The following is a 17791-nucleotide window of genomic DNA, read 5'->3' as shown; positions in this document are numbered from 1 at the left end:
AAATAATGAGCCTGTTAAAACTGAATAAGCCATCCTGACTCCCAAAACAAAATACACACAAAAATGGTTTACTATTTAAAAGAAATTCTCCCCAACATTAGTTAGAATAAGCAAGATGTGGCATTTGCATTTTTATAACCCTGTTACTTAAAAGTGAAACAGTGGAAGGAAAGACCCAAAGACACTCTTCTCTGTGTGCTTTAATCCCAGCCTGAAATTTTTATGCTTGAGAGCACCTTATGATGCTGTAACTAACCTCAAACCTGGAGCAGCAGGGGGGCAACAAACCTCAGAATACAGCAATGTCATGCTTTACAGGCACACTCTCGGCAACAGCATGAATGAGGGGAAAAAATTGGTTGCCTAGGAAACCTTCTAGTCTTGGTAATTATTACTGTAACTGACTGCACACCCCACCTATAACAGAAATGAATAATAATTTATAATCGCTGACTGGCAGCTTTCTGTTGTTGCTTTTGCTCACCACTGCTACCTACTGGCATGCAAAATTAATTACATGTGAACAGCTGGGCCATGCCAGAGAAAAACCCCACCAAAAAGTGTATTTAGAGAAATAGTCTCCCATCTCCCCTCAACATGTTCTGAATGTAACTCACTAAATTGCTACTCAATCAATAGAGCAAAAATGGAAAGTGCTTTGTGCTCATCTAAACAATAGGGATAGAAAAATCTAATGGAAGTTGCTCTTCTCAATTAAAAGCAATTTCATATTGACATTAAGTAGACCAAAAAAAAATACTTAATAAGGTTCGCATAAGCTAACAGCAGCATATATCTTAATGACCCCAAATATGACTTACAAAGCTATTTAAATAAGTATAGAATTTGATACAACACAAAATTGCTATAAATAAAGCACTGTCTGGTAGTTTTGATCAATTAAACTAACATAATTAACAAAGATGGTCCATTTATCTTGGGTTGTCTAATTTGCAGTACAGTGTTCGAGTATTTCTACTGGAAGACTAGTTTGTTTAGAAATTAGAACACTCATAGTGATTTACTGGATTTGATTTAAAAGACACAGCAGGAGTTGGCAAAATTCACATATCATGGGGTTAATGTGGGTTAGAATGTAGCTATTTGTATTACAAAAATATTGCATACCAAATACACACATCTGATTTCTTTTCATCCTAGTTCATCTTTTGCAGTAGAAGTCACTTGGTTGAAATGAACACAAAAAGACACAAAACCCTAACAGCTGTGTTAGGAACAATAAGAGCACATGTGATTTTTCAATTTTCAGTTCCTGAAGTAAGGCAAATTGCTATGTTAGTAATAAGTTGCAACACACAGAATTACCTGGAGGTACTCATAGCACCAAGCCACAAGGGTGGGTGTTCCCATTAAAGCCAACTGGTCATATGCACAGAAGCAGTCTGTTGCCTCTGTACATCCATGTTTCCAGCTCCACTGGCTCAGTCATAGCAGTTTTCAAAGCCAGGAGACGTCTTTCATTTCAGATGGAAAAAGAGAAAAGTCAAATAGCTCAAAGGTTCCTAAAACTAAGCTAAATTTTGCAAGGATGGAACCCTAATTTATGTCAAAAGAGAAAAATACATAGCACTTTCATAGTGTTCTTATTTTGTGTTCAAAACTTTTTATGAGAAATCAAACCCCACAAATTCCCTAGCTTTTGTTATCCTGACAGTCACTTATGTCTATAATAGCAGAGACTTCCACATGCTATGCTCTAGCCATTAGACATTTACCAACAGAAAATAAACTCTAAAATTATCTTTTCTCCTTTAACATTACCAACCCAATGTTAGCTCATTTGCTTAATATAGTCTCCAGAAATTACAAATAATTATCTGGCCTTTGAGAATTGCTTTTTAAAATTTCCAGATAATTTTCCAAGTTTTTCTGAAATGTTTGCCTAGTTACTCTTAACTAGTTCTTTCCTCATGAATATACATATTTAATGATGCCCAAACTATTTTTTTATAACCTTTCTTAAACCATATGCCAAGCTAAATGCTAAGGAGCCCAATACTGGCTAAAATCAGAAGCTACGTTAGTAATACTGGGGGGCTGAGGGAGGGATGAAAAAAATCCATTTCATAGCTATAAAACTCATACAGAAGGCCAACAAAGACCCAATTAAGCTACTCGAACCCCTATTTTTTAAACCTTCAAACTCATTACTACAAATCGTATGCTTATGTGACTAACATAGCACTCATATCCCCAAAATGCTTACTTATGTCATTACCTAATTTTCAAATATGTTTTGTATATAATTACATCTTGTTGTTAAAACACACCTTTCTCCAGGCAAAGGGCAGTGTTTACAAATGTCAAATTCCTGAAGTAAAACATTTTATCTATTAGAATAGCATTCATATTTAGCATTTGGTAGTTGGCAAAACTCCCCAAATATGCCACACATTAAAGCATCCCTTGACCTCCTTTTTGCTTCTGTTATTATAGGAAGATCCAATCTATATAAGGCCTTTCACATATCAGAATGACAAAGTGTTAAATCATAAAAAATTCAGTTTTCCCTCTATTTTCACAAAAATAGACCATTTTCACATGAAAATGGAATCTTTCATCAATTCATCTCTTTCCCCTCACCCCTATAACCTCCCAAGTTTATCAGCCCAGACACCAAAGCCACATTGGCAAGGACTGCCCCAATTCTTAACAGATTGTTCCAACCTCCCAAAACATCTGTGCCCCAAATATTAGTCACTGCACCTCTCACTCAAATATAACACAATTAAGAATTCCTCTGTGAGGTCAAACTTAACTGGCTCCACCCTTAATACTAACACCTTTATTCCTTATTTTTCTTCAACTGAATAATCTTTACTTCTTTCATATATACAGTCCAGTCTCTGCAACCTCTAAGTCAAAGAAGAATCCTCTCAATCACTATGGAAATAAAATTTCAAAAGCTGTTCCCAATTTGGATAGTTACCTTGTTGTCATAGGAAAGTTCTAATCACTAAGGCTATAATATTTTTGTCCAAGAACACTGTAAGTAATGTATACCCCAATGCATCTTGACTATCCTGTTACTCAATAAACAGGTTAACAAAGGAATCCTATTCCACAGGTTCACTAATGGAACTAGAATTGGAATCATCTATTATGGCGATTCTCTGAACCAAAAAATTTGTAACTGGATTCTCTGGTTAGAAAGTAAGGTATTTTGATATCAAGATAGCAATTACATCCTCAATTTTCAAAGAACCAGAATGCAAACATATTTTCCATTAAAGTTAGTCAATATAAGTACATAAATCAAACTTCCTTCGATTATGCCAAAGGCACCTGAGGGATAGTGACTGCATTGCATATATATGCATACACACACACACACACACACACACACACACACACACACACACACACACACACACACACAACCTTACATTTCTACAGCACTTTAGTCCAAAACTAAACCAGACTCTAAAGTCCAATACAGCTGCTTCCTCCATGAAATAAAGCCTTCATTTAGCTCCTCATCCATACCTGGCCCAGACTGAGTCAATCTTTTCTTTCTCAAGATTCTCAGTTGCTGGAGCACTCCTTTGAATTTATCAGTTACTTATGTACATACTCTCCATATACTCTGCAACTTTCCCAATCCCCCAAAAGAACGTAAACTCCTTAAGGGCAGGGTCCATTTTGATCTATCTTTGACTACTCAGTTCTTAGCACAATACTTTTTATATATAATCACAGTAGACCCTTGGTAATTGTTGGTTTAGTCTCATTTTACAGATGGGGAAACAGAGGTACCGAGAAGTTGTTTGCCCAAACCCATGACAGGAAGTAGGACTAGAACACAGTAAGTCTTACTCTTCACCTAATGCTACCTACCTGTCTGCTGGAATTTGGCACTGGAATTTATCTGTAGCATTTTTTAATTTGCTGCTTAATTCGCTTCATTAAAAATGAAGGTATAGACCTTTCTAAGAAGGGACAAGTGCAGCTACCTTCTTCAAAAGCAAACAGATCCTTGGCAGCCACAATGTAACACACTGCTACACAATTGTATGGTGTTTTCAAGCTATCTTATTATTCTTTGTGGGAAAGAGGCAAGGTTTCAAAAAAGAAACACAACCTACACAAACAGGAAGGAGCTTTAAAATTGGCTTCTGGATCCCCCAGTCACTTCAAGACTTCATGATCATCTGTAAGTAATGTATAAAATCCAGTTGTCCTTAAATATTAATGTCTGAATACATATATGACTAACAGCCATTCTCCAAAAGATAAGTAATCAAAGGATGTGAACAAACAGTTCACAAAAGAATTGCAAAGTAAAAAAAAGTTTCAAAAATCACTGATAATAGAAATGCAAATAAAAACAATCCTGAAGTTTCCCTTCACATTTTGCAAATTAGCAAAAATGACAAAGAATGGCGACAGTCAAAGTTGGGGGAGGGAAGGTTTGGAAGGCTATCCACTCTACACTACTGGTGAAACTGTAAAATGGTACAACCATTTTGGAAAGCAGCTTTTAATTATGCAAATAAAGTAACTAAAATGTTCATACCCTTTCAAATAGACTCCCCTCACCACTGAGCTTATACCTCAAGGAGGCCATAGATAAGGGAAAAAGTCCCCACATACTCCAAAATATTTATAGTAACACTTTTTGTGAAAGTTAAGCATTGGAAACAAAGTAGATGCCCATCAATAGGGGGATGGTTAAAAAAAATCATATGAATACAATAGAATATTACTGTGCTGGAAGAAATGTGGGTGATTAATATAGAAAAGCATGGAGAGATCTACATGAATTAATGCCAAGTGAAGCAAGCAGAGCCAAGAGAACAACATATGCAGTAACTACAATAATGCAAATGAAAAGAATGATGATGCACCCCCCCAAAAAAAAAATCAAAAGTAAATGTAACAAAATTATAAAGATCAAGCAGGTCTCTACTGAAGACACCCTCGATGGACTCCTTGGTAGAGGTGGTAGGTCCACAAGTGTTACTCTTTACATGTTTTCAGACTTCTTCAATATATCAATCAGTTGTACTGACTTTTTTTCTCTCTCAAATTTGTTCCCCTCTATGGGACAGGGAAAATGAGGGACACTTGGGATAAGTATCATATATAAAAAGAGAAAACATCAATAAAAAGTATTTTGAAAAGAAAATGTATGTGTGTGAGGAATACTATTATACCCCCCAAAAGAGAACTGTAACAAAAGTTCCTTTCCCTTACAGTAATCAGGGAACTAAGAATTGTACAAATTTATTAAATGATTATTTGATCAAAACTACTAAATAACAAATGTTTTTTTTAAAAGGGAAAATCACTAAGAGTAGGCTCCTGCTCTGATTTACCCATGTCTACCAGCATTAGATCTCAATCCTATATTATTTAAAATAAATATTCATAAAACTATTTTACAGTTTGCACTGTTCTGGTTACAAAAAAGCTTCTACTTTTCTGGGACATAATTTCATTTTGTTTAGCCAAGAATTCATTAAAGAAGCTATAAATAGCCTCCTTTAAATATTTAGTCATGAATAGAGAGGGTGGACTGGCATTGATGACTTATTTTAGTACTAATGCAGCAGGCTTTTGAAAAGGCTACATTTTAGCCTGCATCATGCTAACGATTAACACTTGCAGTGTAATTTTCAATACATTTAAAATAAATTTCTGTTCATTCCAGATAGTTGTGTTAAAAGTAAATATTTTACTTCAGTTACTTACTACTAGAAAAGTAACCTCAGAGAAGGAAAATGTTTAGAATATCAGACCACGAGAATTTCTTCAAGATAATCTCTTTAGGCGTTTAGTCAATTCTTCTCTTTCCCAACATATAACTCCCAATTAACAGGTATTAGAAATTACATGCATCAGGGAAGAAAAGTGACGATGGAACTATAAGAAATTCAAGTAGACACTGTACATCATATAGAGTGAATATGTGAATAATAGAGCTTCAATATTTTAGCCACAAGTTGCAAAATAAAGATTTAGAGACCATGGATTTCATAATTTTTTTTACTTGAAAAAATTCTATTTTACAAAATACCATTTTTCCCATCAAAGAAACTTCCCTTTACAATATGTAAACAGTTTTTCTGCCTCAAAGATTGTTACATCATAAGAGAAATTACTAGAAGGGGAAAAGAAACAAATTTTGAAACAGCCACCTATTTGCAAAACCTACAACAATGTAGATACAAAACTGTCTTTAAAATGCTAAAGCAAGTAATGAAATATAATTGTTGAATCCATTTGAAATTTTTAAAGTTTCTTTAAAATGGTCCATATGGTATGCAGAACATCACAGCTGGTACAAAACTGCCTGTACTTAGGTTGAAACACAAAAACAATGCATGTGAATAGTATTCTTTGAAAAATAATTCCAAATGCTGCTACTGCATCATGAAGCAAACATAGACAAAGGTACTGACAGCATACAAAGAAATTAACAAAATAAAGTGAACATTCAAGTATTCAAAACATTTATTTTTAATCTTTTTAAATACCACTGATAAAGAGAGAAAAAGAACTTGCTGCCAAAATAACATTGGATGCATTACTCCTAACTACGTGTAAGTGACATTTATAACAAATTGCAAAACTGTGCTTTAAGATGCAAATTTCCATTTTCTAGGCAGGCCTAGTTTCTCTGTTGCAATCTGGCAGCTTTGAATTTTGAAATCCTTTTTGTAGTTTCTTCTGATACTTCTGACAAAAATTCTTTTCGTTCAGGTATGGTTGGTAATACAGGATGCACAGTGCCTGGGTGTGGTATTACAGGAGATAAAAGTTCCTTTTCTATTACGGTTCCAGAAAAAGCCTATGGGGGGGGGGAATCAAGATGAAACAACAAAATGCAAATGTGCTATGTCTCTAAGGTCCATATTATTTTAATCAAATGAACTACCTTTAAAAAAATCAATAACAATTTAACATATATAGTCAAAATTTTAATTAAGTTTAAAACAGAATTCTTTGAACAAGTTCTATGTAAGTATCCTTTAAAACACCATCTTTAAACATTCTTAACTATAAATTGCCTTTTATAAAACAGGCTATATAATTTAACACGCACACGCACACACACACACACACACACACACACACACACACACACACACACACACTCTCTCTCTCTCTGAAGTTTCATCCTGTAGTATAAAAATGTATTTTTTGAAAACTATCCAATGTTTTTAAAAAACTTTGTATAACTTGGTAACTTAGCCTTCTCTAGCTTAATTTTGACAGAAGTTGCCAAACCACAAGTTTTGTTCCCTTTTCAACGAAAGGTGAGAAACATTACTTAAGCCAATTAGATAGTATACATAAAAAGCAATACTTCAAAGGAAGTCTAGGACTGTTTTGTGGAAAGTTCTCAAAATATACTCTTACTTCCCCATGGGTTTCATTTAACCAGAAGCTATTTCACAATATAAGCAAGAATCTATAAAAATCTATTTGTAAAAACTTTTGAGAAATAGCCAAAATTCTACATTAAAGAGATAATGAAAACTTACTTTGGAAATATCTGCCAGAATCATGAATTAATCCTTTCAATGTTGAATTTTATACCTAGATGATACTACTACCACTACTGCTGCTACTACTACTACTACTACTACTAATAATAATAATAATAATAATAATGATAATAACAATTAGCATTTATATAATATATACTAATTGCCAGGCACTGATTTTCATTTGATTCTCACAATAACCCTCAGAGTAGGGTACTATGCCCACTTTGCAGTTAAGGAAACTGAAGAGGGAATCAAAGCTTAAGTTACTTGTCCAAGGTCACACATTTAGTAAATCTCTGAAGCTGAATCTGAACTCAGGTCTTCCTGATTCCAGGCCCAACGTTGTATCCCTGTATCACATAGCTGCCCCTAATACTACTTACTGTAACCGTTTCACATGAAAGGCAAAGCTAATACAAATGAAATTTAAACAAGTTCCTGATTTTAGTGCTATCCCAAAAATTATGAACTACTTCAAAAGTTTTAATTTTTTGAGTTTTGCAAAACAGCAAAAGTAAATGCTACTTTCTAATTCCTTAGAGGCCCTAACTTGTTAAGGTGCTATCTAAAGCACAAGTAGACCATGAGTTTAAAAACATTCCTTATATGATTCCCTTAAATATTGGACGTACCAGTCACCCAATGCACAGTAGTACCTAGCTACAAGAAACATACACGTTTGCATGTGTCTTTTATGAAATCAGACAAAAAAACATATTTCAATACTTAAAGAATCCCTTAAGTGTCAGCAAAATTAGGTTCCCTCCTACATGTAAGTAGAATCTTCACCAGCGTGGTGGCCAAAAAAATTTGTCAGCTAATAGCCAACCTTCTTAGGGTAAGGCCTCTATACTTAGCTAGACTGGTCCTTGAGTATCAGGATTCTTTTCAGGATCAATATATAGTTTGGTAGGGCCTACCAAAGGTTAAAAATTCCACTAAAACAACCCTCAAGAACCTCACAGGCAAAATGAGTCTTCAGAAGAATAACGTATGAATAGAGAACACAGATGTATTCTCATATAAATGTGTGTATATACATGTATAGATATGTATGTATGTGTGTGCTAGAAACAGATACTGATATACATGGGTTCAAGTCCTGCCTCTCACATACAGTATGAACATAACTAGGCAAGTAAAAGAATACAACCTTTTAGTGCCCTTGCGCAACTAAGACTACACAATACAGGTCAGTTGCTGGAGAGTATGTAATGTCAGATCCAAGTTCAATGATTTTCCTACATGTCTAGGGAAAAAGAAAATCTCAAATGCATCTAAATAAAATCCATTAAGTGAAATTTAAATAAAATATTATTTCACCTTGCACTCTAGTTTTACATAGGACACAGGACTAATTTAAAGAGCGTCTAGGTAAAATGGTCTTTTAAAGTCACTTCTTCCACAAATTTTTATATTGAAATTTTAAATAGTCTGATAAAGTACTCACCTATTAGTGTAGATAAAAATATACACTGTATGCATACACACATAAGCACATATACATATACACACACCTCAACACATAAACATAAATATATTGGACAAACAATACAAATGGATGAATGTGACCCAGAACCGAAGATGAGAAGAGTGGGTTAGATAAGATAGTCTTTGGGAAACCACAAAGTTCTTTTAATGATCTCAAACTTTTCCCAAAAACAAAGATCTATTTTTTAATGCCAATATTCTATAAATACTATTGTATGGCTGAAAGTTATAAAACATTTAATAAATACTCAAAAGCAGTAAAAAATGAATACCACCCAGAGGGCAGTAGAGAGGAATACACTGGGTACAAGCAGACTGTCTTATGTCACAAACAAGCAACTAAAAGGAGAACTGGAATAAAAGATGTCATCACAGAAATGGGTGATCAAAAACCAAAAAACAAGCAAACAAACAAAGGGGGTAGGTCATATAGAAAGAGTAAAGGCATGACTTATTGACAGTCGGTTTGTTCCAAATGATACCCTCAAAATGTCAAGGAGAACTGAGGAAAGCTCCCAGTGGCAAAATTATGGGAGAACAAGACAAGTTGTTTCAAATATTTTAAGGTATAATTGAGAATACAGAAGAAATTTACTTAGTTCCGAACTCTTTTTCTTTGACACTTCTTAGCTATTAAATTTTTATAAAGTGCTATCAAAAAGGTCAAGAAAAATTTAGACCCTATGACTACAGCTTTAAAAAAGAAAAATCTTATCTCAAACGAGAGGTTAAGCAATGCCATGTCCAATGGATAATGACTGGTGAGGACGGAAGTACGAGGTTTAAGGTGTCATAAACAGTTTTTTAAAAAACTATCAATTTTCTTCAAAAAAAGAAAAAGTTAAATAGAGTAAGATTTCAAGAATGAGAATTCACAACACCTTACAAAAGAGGGCGGTCTAACAAGACTGAGTTTTAAGACAAGTCCAAGAATTGACACTGCAAATAAGGGCAAGTAAATCATCTATCCCTGAAAAACAGGGCCAGTGCCAATTTAGATTCTCCTTATCTAATAAACATGCTGATGATTTTATATAAGGACCCTGCATAACCAATCAAGTGTTAGAAAGTGATACCTCAAGTTTTCCTGATAGGGATAACAGCTTTTTCTGTTGATTTTCTTGCTGATCCAAAATCCCTTCACTGGCATCGGTGCAGGCAGCTTCATCATGACTGAGGCTCCTCATCACTCCTCGCCGGTCCTCAAGCTCAGCAGCACTGCTTTCACTGGTGTCACTACACACACTATTCTCTCTGCTCCGAGACTTCAAAATTGATTTACGAGGGACGTATTCTCCATTTACAACATCAACAAAGACTCTATAATATGAAGGAAAATACACACTTTAACCTACTTAAGAATCTCATGACACTTTTTTTTTAAATCCTGGTATTTCATAACAATTAATTTGAATTTGCTGGTCCAACTTTTAAAATCCAGTAATTTTTATAATTATGGTTCATCTGAAACTTCACAAATATCATAGTAATTATGCTATCTAAAAATACATGTTTCATTATTTTGAAAAGGCAGAATTTCCACCCTAATGTAAAATGGCATACTTCATAAACATATTCTAAAAGGCAACAGCTTCACGTGTAACAATTTTAGATGTTTTAGATAATACTCAGACACCTGACAATTTTCACCATTTTATAAACATAGATCATGAAGATCAAAATAAAATCCTTTTCTTATTTTTTTAAACTTCAAGAGTTTCTTTTTAGCCTTCTAACAATGAGGTACATATTTGTGGGTATTATCCCCATTTTACAGAAGGAGACATGGAAGCAAGTGATTTCCCCAAGATCATAGGGCTTTAGCAAGTATCAGAGGCGAGGTCTGAACACAGGTCTGCCAGGCTGCAAGTCCCATGACTCAATCTACAGCATCACACTGCCTCCCAAATAGCCCAATAAACAAACTGAAGGAATTAACTACAATCAACTTCAACTCTGTAAAAAGGCAACAAATGAATAAGCCATACATACATACATACATACATACATACATACATACATACATGCATACATGCATACATACGTATGTATGTATGTATGTATGTATGTATGTATGTATGTATGTATGTATGTATGTATGTAATGGTCAAAAAGTTATGATCCAGTCCCATCAAAATCACAACATATCTTCTCAAGCTTAGACATAAGATTTACTCAACTACGTCAATTGAGAATGTTTACAAAAATATCACCCAAGTGAGGAAGAGACCACACAACACCCTACAATCACCTCTGATTAGAGGCTCTGGCAAATCACCAGCTCCTTAAGGAACCTTCAGAATGCTAGGCTAAACCCACAAGAGCGCCTTATCTTTCAGGTGATTACATAGGTGGTCCCATGTACTACACACACCAATTTTCCTGTTAAAAGTACAACTGCAACAAAGCATGGAGGGGAAATAAGTCCTTTAACTATAAATCATGTACCTATAAACATCAGCAGGAGTTCTGATGTTGGGTAGTTCTGGAATAGAATGGCTACTGTTGCCATTGCTATTCTTCCGTTTACGTTTGGCTTCTTCTTTCTTTTCACTGAATTTTAAAGTAGTATTTTTCCCAGTATTTATTCGTACCTAAACACATACACACACACACACACGAAAACAAAAATAACAGAGTATAAATTGAGATCTATACAGTGAAGATAAGAGTTTGCAAAATGCAGTACACTAGGGTAAATTATGAATAATCATAACAGCAGCACTGTCAATTCCTAACTTCTGACACTGCATAAAATTTACGTGCTTTAACACAAAGAATCAAAAAAATCCCTACCATAGTAGAAAAGGTTCTGAGACATATACCATATCCCTAACATAAATATATGTATTCTTTAATCACTCCAGGAACTTAACTTCCAATTTATTATTACATAAAAGATATGTAATGCTTGAGCTTTTAAGTTTAACATTTAACATCATACCATTACTTTCTTTACAAATTCATGACTTCAAAATTCATGAATTTCAAAATGAAAAACACAGGAAAAGGACTGATCAAAAGAAATATTCAATCAGAATATTATCAGGTTTAATGCATGAAAAAGTACAAGCTGTGACAAATAATTCAATTACTAAAACTCCAGAGTATATAAAACAGAATCTTACATTTCAAAGTATTAGGGTCTGGTCAGGAAGAATTTAAGATTAACAGATTAATAATCTCATAATCCTATTCTGGATTTACATAGTACTTTATAAATCAATAACTACTTACTAATCAAGCAATTCCCTGCCTAATTTTAATACTAGGCAACAAGGAGAGTTGGAGTTAAGACTAGAAAGGCTACACGCAAATAAATTCAAATTTTGTTTTTCTAATCAATTCATACTCAATTTTACACAGATTTAGTATAATTACATTGTTTTACTTCAGAGTCTTGAATTAGGAAATGAACCCTAAGAATATAGTGGGCACCTTGTAAAATTACTGCTTTGCTACCTTAAGAACAATATAAGCAAAGCAAATGGATCATCATTTCATGTTTTATTTGAAAATACAGATAAATCCAAAAGCTCAAATGGTTTCCAGATATACTTTACTAGTTTTTTGCTTGGTTGTGACAATACTTAGAGATGTTTTGACCTAAGAGAAGGCACACTAGACTTGGGAAATAGGTAACTTGCTTTCAAGCCCCAGGTTTGCAATAGAAAATATGTGTGACCATGGCCAAGTCACTCTCCTGATCTGGGTCTAAGATGCCTCATCTTCAAGGTAAGTTGAACTCAATAATCTCTAAGGTTCCCCCCAACTTGAAAACCTTTAAAATTCAAATAGAGGTTTATAGATATATCCATTTATTTCCAACTGGGAGAGGAAACTAACTTCACCATAAAATTTTCTACTACTTGCTAATCACATACATTTATTTTTATAAATCAAGTAATAAATTAAAAGTTTAACTAAGTACAATTAAGAGAGACTCTTGCAATTTTCTAAATTCACCAATACAGCTACCTTAACATGACTATCTCTGACATTTTTAGCCATGTCTTCTTTACAGAGACAGGACTGTTACCTCCAGAGGTCTTAAGCCTCTTCAGGTCCACATAGCCCTGTGTTTAGTTGGAGGTAATGAACCTAATGAACCAATTCAAAGAAATTATTTTTAGGCTAAGTGAGAAAAACTAGTCTTCTTGTTTTATAACTCTGAAATGTATAAAGAAACTGTATCTCTAAATACAAATAAAATTACAAATTATATAATATAAGTAAGTATAAGTAAAGCATACAAACCCTCTTAGGTTCAACTGTATGAGAAAAATATATAGTTGGTACACAATTATCTCCAACTCCTAAACCATCATCATCATCATCATCATCATCATCATCATCATCATCATCATCACTATAAGAACTTGAACCATTCACTTGACCACTAAGTAACTTCGAATCTGTAATGTCCTTTTGAAAACTGTCCTGAGTAGGAGAGTCTGTTACTCCGTGTTTCACAGTCACAGCTGTCTTTTGATCTTCTTTCTCCTCTTCAGAAGAGCTTATATCATCTCCATTTACAAACACAGCATCAGATTTTCTGTAGAAAAAAGAAAAAAAGATTAAAATATATATAATTTAACATTAAAAATACATAGTAAAATTGATAACAAAAATATATATTTAAATGTGTATTTATAAATACAAATAAACTTAACTATGTACCATTTTCTACTTATGGTAAGTAACCAATTGCTTAATTCTTCCAGAGAACTAAGAACTGGTCTAGTGTGAAAAAGCCATCTGGAGTTATGACTAACCAATCACTAAATTTTGTATACCATCGAACCCACTAATACTACTAAGGTACTCAAGAGAACAAAGAAAGAGGAAAAGGGAAATGTTTATGTGCAAAAACATTAATAGCAGTTCTTTTTTGTGGTGGCCAAGAAAAGAACTAGAAATGAAGGATTCCCCAATAATTAAGGAATTGTTGAACAAATTATGGTATATGAATGTAATGGATTTAATGTGCTAGAAGAAATGATGAAAGAGATGGTTTCAGAAAAATCTGGAAAAACATGTATGAACTGATAAGAATGAAATAAGGAGAACCAGGAAAACCAATAACATCAACACTGTAAACAACCAATAATCAGGATTATCAATAAAAACAACAAAGTAAAACCAAACAACTTTAAAAGACTTAATATCTCTGATCAACTCAATGACCAGCCATGATTACAGAGGAACCTATGGTGAAACAAAATACCCACCTCCTGAAAGAGAGGTGATGGCCTCAGGCTGCAGAGTAAGATATGGTTTGGGGCATGGCCAATGTGGGAACCTTTTATGCTTAGCTATGCATATTTCACACAAGGGTTTTCTTTTTCTTTTTTTTTCCCCAAGATGTTGGGGTGGGGAGAGAAAAAAAAGATGTCTGTTAATTGGGAAAAAAAATTACTAAAAGAAAAAAAAATCATTAAGAGCTGGAAAAATACCATGTATTGGGCATTACTGGTGTTCAATCACAGTTTAGATAGCTGTTAGTTCATTAAGTACACATTTTAAATACTAAGGTTAATACTGTCCTCATCTTTGACAGACAGATGAGAGATACGTACAATATAGATGGACAAATGTAACAGCAAATTTTGAATATTAGTGAAAATACAGTTAGTGAATAAATATAAAAACAAAGTGACTGAAAATAAAGATGTTATTTTTCTCCCATTCGAGTTCAAGAAACCAAGGACCCCAGGTTGAGAACCCTTATACTAATAAGATTTTTTTAAACTATATTATCAATTAATGAAAAATGCCCAAGAACACGTGAACTACAACTCCTGGATGACTTATAAAAAACCCCTACCTCATGTGGATTGTGTCCTATTTTTCAAAGAAACTAATTACTGCACATATTCCATCATTTAAGTAAAATAAAGTAGGAGCTTCTGTGGTAAGAGAATTCATTGAGCACTTTGACAATTCTAAGTGGGTGCTAATATATGTTTTAAACAGCCACTTAGTAAAGTTTCTCATACATAAACACCTGACCAGATTACTAGTAGTTTGCTAATTAAACAGAAATTTTGACAGAAGGAAAGCACAGTTAAACATTTTATAGTAGCAAACATATTCAAAGCCATTATTCTTAAAATTCAAAGAGAAATTGCTCAGTGCTATGTGAAAAAATTTTCTATAAAACATATGGGATATCACTATGTCATATTTGGTCTATATTCTAAGTAAAGATGGCAAGATTATCATTTTGAGGCAAAATTTGCCTCTACATACTTATCGAGTTCTCCCAAAAGATCTTCTTGTCTTTCTAGTTCATCAAGTCGAGCCCACAGTTCCTTCTCACTGAGGAAACTGCCCTCGGATTTTGGGTCATCTATAAAATCTGCTTCAAAAACATCTGAAGTTTTTGGTTTTGAATGAGGTCTATGAGCTGTTCTGTGCTTTCCTGTGGAATTAAGATACATCTTTAGCTAAACAAAAGGTGACCAAGAAGGAAAAAAAATGTTAGTAACTACACTTTTTCCCCAGACTTCTTAATTCTTTTTCAAGTCTCATTTTGTTAAACACAATATCTACAGAAATCAAACAGCCTAGGAAGATCTCAACTGGCTACAAAGATTCAAAGAAAAGGGAATTTTTCTAAAGAAATATGGCTATAACCCTATTCATTTAGATCAATTTTGGAACCAATCCAAATAAATTTCATTATTTAAGTATCAAAGACCTTGTTAATGCGTAGTTTGATAGTTAAGCCAGCCCCATAGCACAGTACCTTTACAAGAGCACTATAGTGCTCTTTATAAAATGGAAAGTCCTCTAAAACTAGTATAATTAGTGTGATCATTTCAATTTGAACATGGCTTTATTTCAACTAAGTTCTATCACTTTCTGAGGAAATGACACTTTGCTTAATAGTTATTTTAATCTTATCTGTTTTTCTTTAACCAAATCAAGACTTTGATGAAAATGAGAATATCCAAATCTAAGCTACCAAGTAAATATGGGATATTTCCAGTTTACCTAAAAACAAAGTGAAAGTACTATCTTACATTTTATAGTCTTGCTATGGTCTGTTAATATTACTATCCTAAAACATCTTTTGGTTTGTATACTATATTAAATGGAAATCTGGAAACATTGATGGAAATTATGATACTTAATTTATTTCCCTCTATGATCTTCTTAGACTTATAAATCACCTTTCTAAGCTAACTCCTTTCTGAGTTTTCATTTGTGGAGACACATCCAGAGATAGCATGGCATAATGAAAAGAGTATTCTAGAAAGTTACTAACTATTCATCACCCATGATCTCACTCCTGGGCGTGTGTGTGTGTGCGCGTGTGTGTATGTGTGTACACACACACACACACACACACACACACACACACACACACACACACACACACATATATCAAGGAGGTCAAACACAGACCAAAGAGCTCCACATGTGATAAAATATCACAGTAATGCTTCCGTGGGAGCAAAAAATAAATAAATAAAATAAGTGCTTATTTATTGGCAAATGGCTGAACTGTAGCAAATGTAATAGAACAAAAATTTCTAAAAATGATTAGAAGACACATAGAACAAATTATATGAACTGATGAAGAATGAAGTAAGCAGAATTAGGAAGAAAATATACACAATAACTTCAAATAAAGAGAATTGGGTTTTATGGGTAAAAAGTACTACATACAGAGCTGCTGAATTGATTGGGTTTGGCCTCTTATTCTTTAAAACAGGGAGGAGAGAAAAAGGGAGGGGCAGTGCCAGTGACTAGGCTTGGTTATGAGGAAATGCCTATGATGTGAAAAAATAAAAAAGGCATTAATAATTCTTCTTTCAAATGCCCCTGGTGTCATCCATCTTTTGAGTTTGAGGCCAATTCGGTTGTCTTCACTAAGTTGGGCATTAACATGGTAAGGCCCTGCGATGGGGTGAGGGGCATAAAGAGGGGAGGAAGAGAAGCACCAGGTTGCCTAAGGAAGTGTAAATCGGTCCAGGTCAGAAACAGAGCAAGTTAAAGTTATTGTGTAGATCAAAGTGAGACTAAGCTCAAAAGTAGCCTCTTCACTTCTAGCCTGAGCAAGACAAGGAGATCCAGCTTTTAACAAAATAAATAAATGTTTTTTGGGGAAAAAAATTTAATTAACTGTTCCTGCCTTACAGTCAGGAAAGACCTGAGCACAAATCCTGTCTCTGACTCTTATTTCTGAGTGATTCTGGACAAGTCACTTAACTTCTTTCAACCTGTTAATTCTATAAAATGGGGAGATCATCATTTATATAGCACAAACTTTACAGGGTTGCTATAAGGATATTCTATGTTAAGTACTCTGAAAACTTGAAAATGTTATATAAATATCAGCTATTATTACCATAAAGTTATACAGTTATTCAAACTCTCAATGCACTTTGTCAACTATGACTTCTCTTTAGAAAAAAAGAGGCCCAAAGTTAAAAAAAAATTAAGTACAAAATAATTTCACTATTTTCTACAAAAGTAAACTGTACATCTCAAATACTCACCCCCAACAAATCTATTAACATCATATATGACACTTCACAACATGGGAAATCATCACTTTCAAACAAGTAAATCCAAATACATTACTCCTCTTCAGTAACGTAATAACAATCCAACATTTCCATAGTGCCTTATAAACCTTAAAATACTTTCTTCAAAACCAATTCTTTGAGATACTTAATGCTACCATTATCCTCACTTTATAAATGAAGAAAGTCTCAGAAAGTATATGTACCACAGATTCAAACCCAAGTCTGACCCCCCTGTGCTATTTC

General features: G+C 33.8%; 1 protein-coding gene across 2 annotated transcripts in view; it reads right to left on the bottom strand.

Annotated features, from left to right (window-relative positions):
* Window positions 1-5995: 5995 nt before the first annotated feature.
* Window positions 5996-17791, bottom strand: part of URI1 (URI1 prefoldin like chaperone) — a 68194-nt gene continuing 56398 nt past the window's right edge. For both annotated transcript variants that reach the window (XM_020985065.2, XM_078150096.1), the window contains exons 7-11: window positions 15261-15432; window positions 13266-13563; window positions 11457-11602; window positions 10085-10328; window positions 5996-6814 (exon numbers count right to left, since the gene is read on the bottom strand). In XM_020985065.2, coding sequence (XP_020840724.1) covers window positions 6635-6814; window positions 10085-10328; window positions 11457-11602; window positions 13266-13563; window positions 15261-15432 — 1040 coding nt within the window. In that variant the 3' untranslated portion in view covers window positions 5996-6634. The remainder of the gene's footprint in view (window positions 6815-10084; window positions 10329-11456; window positions 11603-13265; window positions 13564-15260; window positions 15433-17791) is intronic.

This window comes from Phascolarctos cinereus, unplaced genomic scaffold (assembly GCF_003287225.1).
Source record: "Phascolarctos cinereus isolate Bilbo 61053 unplaced genomic scaffold, phaCin_HiC Scaffold_2;HRSCAF=192, whole genome shotgun sequence".
NCBI classification, from domain to species: domain Eukaryota; kingdom Metazoa; phylum Chordata; class Mammalia; order Diprotodontia; family Phascolarctidae; genus Phascolarctos; species Phascolarctos cinereus.
Note: the sequence above shows the minus strand (reverse complement) of the source record. Positions and strands in the feature narration are given on the sequence as shown.